A 3123-nucleotide genomic window follows, 5' to 3' on the forward strand; every position below is an offset into this window, starting at 1 on the left:
TGTTTTTTGGGTATTTCTTCATTTTCTTGATCAGAGATAATCTCATCTTCAGAAGTTAAATATTCATTTTCTTTTTTTTTTTTTTGTTTTTTGGGTATTTCTTCATTTTCTTGATCAGAGATAATCTCATCTTCAGAAGTTAAATATTCATTATCATTTTTGTTTGATGCTACATAAAGAAAATCATTCATTTGAGGATCTGTAGCAAGTTTAAATTTTTCTGAATAATATTTTATATTTTCTGGTATTTTAAAATTTTCAAATTCTTCATCATCTGAGATTAGTTCCTCTTCTGAAGTTTGTTCTGCAGTATTATTTTTGTTTGTATTATTTTGAATAGGATTTAGTAAAAAGTCAGGCATTTGTGAATTTGTTGATAATTTTTTTTCACATTCTAAAATTAAATCAGAGTTTATATCACTTTCTTGAGAATTTATATCTTCTTGTATCATAGATACTTTTATTATTGCAATATTATCTTTATGTTTTTTAGAGTTTTCATGGTTTGTAAATGCTTTATGTGTTTTAAATATTTTATTGCAAGCTATACAATACATAGAATTATCATCTATTGTATTCTCATCATCCATATCTCCATCAGAAGATAAATTTTCACCAAATTCTTGAGCAAGATTAGCTTCAATATTTTTAAGTTCAGCTTCTATATTTGAAAATTTTGACCATTCTGACACTTTATGCTCTTTTAATTGTTTTTGTCTTTCTAATAATTGTTGTTTTTTTCGTTCTTCAACCTTCCTTAAATTCTCTTTTGCACGTTCAATTAATTTAGTTGTATGAATTTGTACTCGTTTATCGCGTTTACGTATAAAAGCAACTAAATTTCTTACTTGTTCATTTCTTTCTTTTTTAGCTTTATCTCGAACTTTTTTATTTTCTTTTTCAATAAGACGTACCACTCTTCTATTAGGAGCATTTCTTATATCATAAGGATCTAACCAAGCAAATGATTTTTTGGTATTATAACTTTGCCAATAAGCATAAAAGTTATGAACAACTTCTTTATATGAACTTTGGGAATCTCCAAATCCTGGAACTTCTTCATCCGAATCCCCTTCTTTTGTATATTCTAAGTCTTCAGCTGCTAATTTTTCAAACACATTACGATAAATAGTATAAAATCCTTTTTCATCATCTCCATATCCTTTGAAGCAAGTAGTTGAGAAATATTGAAAAAGATCAATAGAATCATCTTTATAATTTTCACCAATACCACCTTTTAAAATAGCATCACGATGATTATCATACCAAGTACGTTCATGAGGATCACTTAACACTTCCCAAGCTTGTTGAACAAGTTGAAATTGTTCTTTTGCTTCTTCTGGATTATTTAAATTTTTATCTGGATGCCATTTCAAAGCTAATTTTCTATAAGCTTTTTTTAAGTCATCATCAGAAGCATTTCGTGGTACCCCTAATACTTCATAATGACATTTCATTGTAGCAATAATTAATATTTCTTATTCACAATATTAAAAATTGTAGTTTAACTTCGCGTAATATAAAGTTATGTAAATCATACACTACAAGAAGATTATTGAATTGATATCAATAAAATAATAAATATTCTTTTATTAATAGTTTTTTTTACCACATTTTATATTATATGTAGCTTAAAATAAAACATATTTACATCAATAAATCTAAAATATATCTTACCTAATATTTTTTAACGATTATTTACAATAATGATCGATCTTAAAATTGTAAAAAATTATATAGTTTTCTTTCTAAATATAATTGCACTATAAAATTTTTTATTTTTTAAATATGATTACTACATAGAATAGGTTTCAAATTTTAGGTTATATATATGTATTTTCACATAAGCATACAATGCATGTTCACATGAAGTTAGGTTCACGAGATATTAGTCACATTTATTTCAAGTCATACATTAAAGTAAGGCTATCATACTATATATTTTAAAATTATATAAATATAATATTTATATTTTTATAAGTAAATTCTGTAATTTTAAATGTAATTCTTATAAGTAAATATGGATTTCTATCAAGCATGAACATTTACTTTAAAATGATAAGAAAAGATTTGTTATCAAATTATTAAATATATTTTGTCTAAGATTATTATATTTTTTCTTTATTATTTTTTTTATTATAACTATTATTAATTAACGAGATAATTTTATATTAATGAAATTAACATATTATCTATGTATTTATTTTATTAATAATAATATTAAAAAAAGTCTAATAAAGTTTAAATGAATTTTTTAATTCAATTTTCTATTTTTTATAAAATAAATGTTTTAACAAAATCAAACATATTGTAACTTCTATTTTATTTTATATTGAATTAGAGAAAATTTTACTAGGGATCTTTTGACGTGGAACAGCTGATTGTATGCGTTATTCATCTGACTATTCTCAACATCAAGATGGCCACGGTCGTGAAAGTACAGTAAGGATTGTATGATTTTTGGCATATATCGCCAGTTACGACGTTTGGAGCCGTTGTCATTAATATTCAATATTTTCGGTAAATATTTCTATGTTATTTTACATAGAACACGCGTTGATTTATTAAAATAATTATATAAACGCGATAAAATCAAAATTTTATAAATTGTCAGTGACATCTCGTGAACGTGATATAGCAGACGCCTCTAATTGCTTTTAATAGGTTTTCTTCGAGATCTTAGTGTATCGCGTTGTTACGATGGCCTTTGTGGTAGATGCTTGTCAAGCCCTTTTTGCTATGGATGAAGATTTCATTTGCTATCACCGAAAATATCTGTTATTAATATCAATATAACACTGATTATTCTCCGACTACTTTATAACAAGGTTTTGTCATTTATTTATTACGGGATTATTTGATTGCATTGTCAGTTAACGACTTGCTTTGAATTGTTTTTTTGAATTACTGTTATCTTATATGTCGACAGAAAAACGTATGTTATAGATTTAATAATTTACATTTTTATATTTTTACAAATAAAACATGTGTGTAGCCTATATATTGTGTTTTTATATTGTCAAAACAAAAACTTTTCTTTTAATTAACTGACAAATTGATCTGCTTGTAAATTTATATTATAATAATTTATTTAAGTTATAAAATTTTTTCCTTATATATATA

The 3123-nt window shown here is 24.4% G+C and overlaps 3 protein-coding genes across 19 annotated transcripts in view; 1 reads left to right on the plus strand and 2 right to left on the minus strand.

Annotated features, from left to right (window-relative positions):
* Positions 1 to 1736, minus strand: part of LOC102677179 (dnaJ homolog subfamily C member 21) — a 2244-nt gene extending 508 nt beyond the window's left edge. Inside the window, exons 1-2 of the mRNA XM_031509450.1 lie at positions 1678 to 1736; positions 1 to 1541 (exon numbers count right to left, since the gene is read on the minus strand). The exon at positions 1 to 1541 is cut by the window's left edge and continues 508 nt beyond it. Coding sequence (XP_031365310.1) covers positions 1 to 1457 — 1457 coding nt within the window. The 5' untranslated portion in view covers positions 1458 to 1541; positions 1678 to 1736. The remainder of the gene's footprint in view (positions 1542 to 1677) is intronic.
* Positions 1 to 2460, minus strand: part of LOC102677310 (methyltransferase-like 26) — a 4273-nt gene extending 1813 nt beyond the window's left edge. The window contains exon 1 of one of the 2 annotated variants that reach the window (XM_006607113.2): positions 2354 to 2460. The gene's annotated coding sequence lies outside the window, so the exon portion shown is untranslated. Of the gene's footprint in view, positions 1 to 1672; positions 1695 to 2353 lie in introns of those variants that run through there. The other variant, XM_031509607.1, reaches the window with a different exon arrangement.
* Positions 2390 to 3123, plus strand: part of LOC102678789 (WD repeat-containing protein 7) — a 14361-nt gene continuing 13627 nt past the window's right edge. For 15 of the 16 annotated variants that reach the window (XM_031508889.1, XM_031508941.1, XM_031509272.1 and 12 more), the window contains exon 1: positions 2674 to 2828. The gene's annotated coding sequence lies outside the window, so the exon portion shown is untranslated. Of the gene's footprint in view, positions 2521 to 2673; positions 2829 to 3123 lie in introns of those variants that run through there. The other variant, XM_006607125.2, reaches the window with a different exon arrangement.

This window comes from Apis dorsata, unplaced genomic scaffold, assembly GCF_000469605.1.
Source record: "Apis dorsata unplaced genomic scaffold, Apis dorsata 1.3 scaffold_2, whole genome shotgun sequence".
NCBI lineage: Eukaryota > Metazoa > Arthropoda > Insecta > Hymenoptera > Apidae > Apis > Apis dorsata.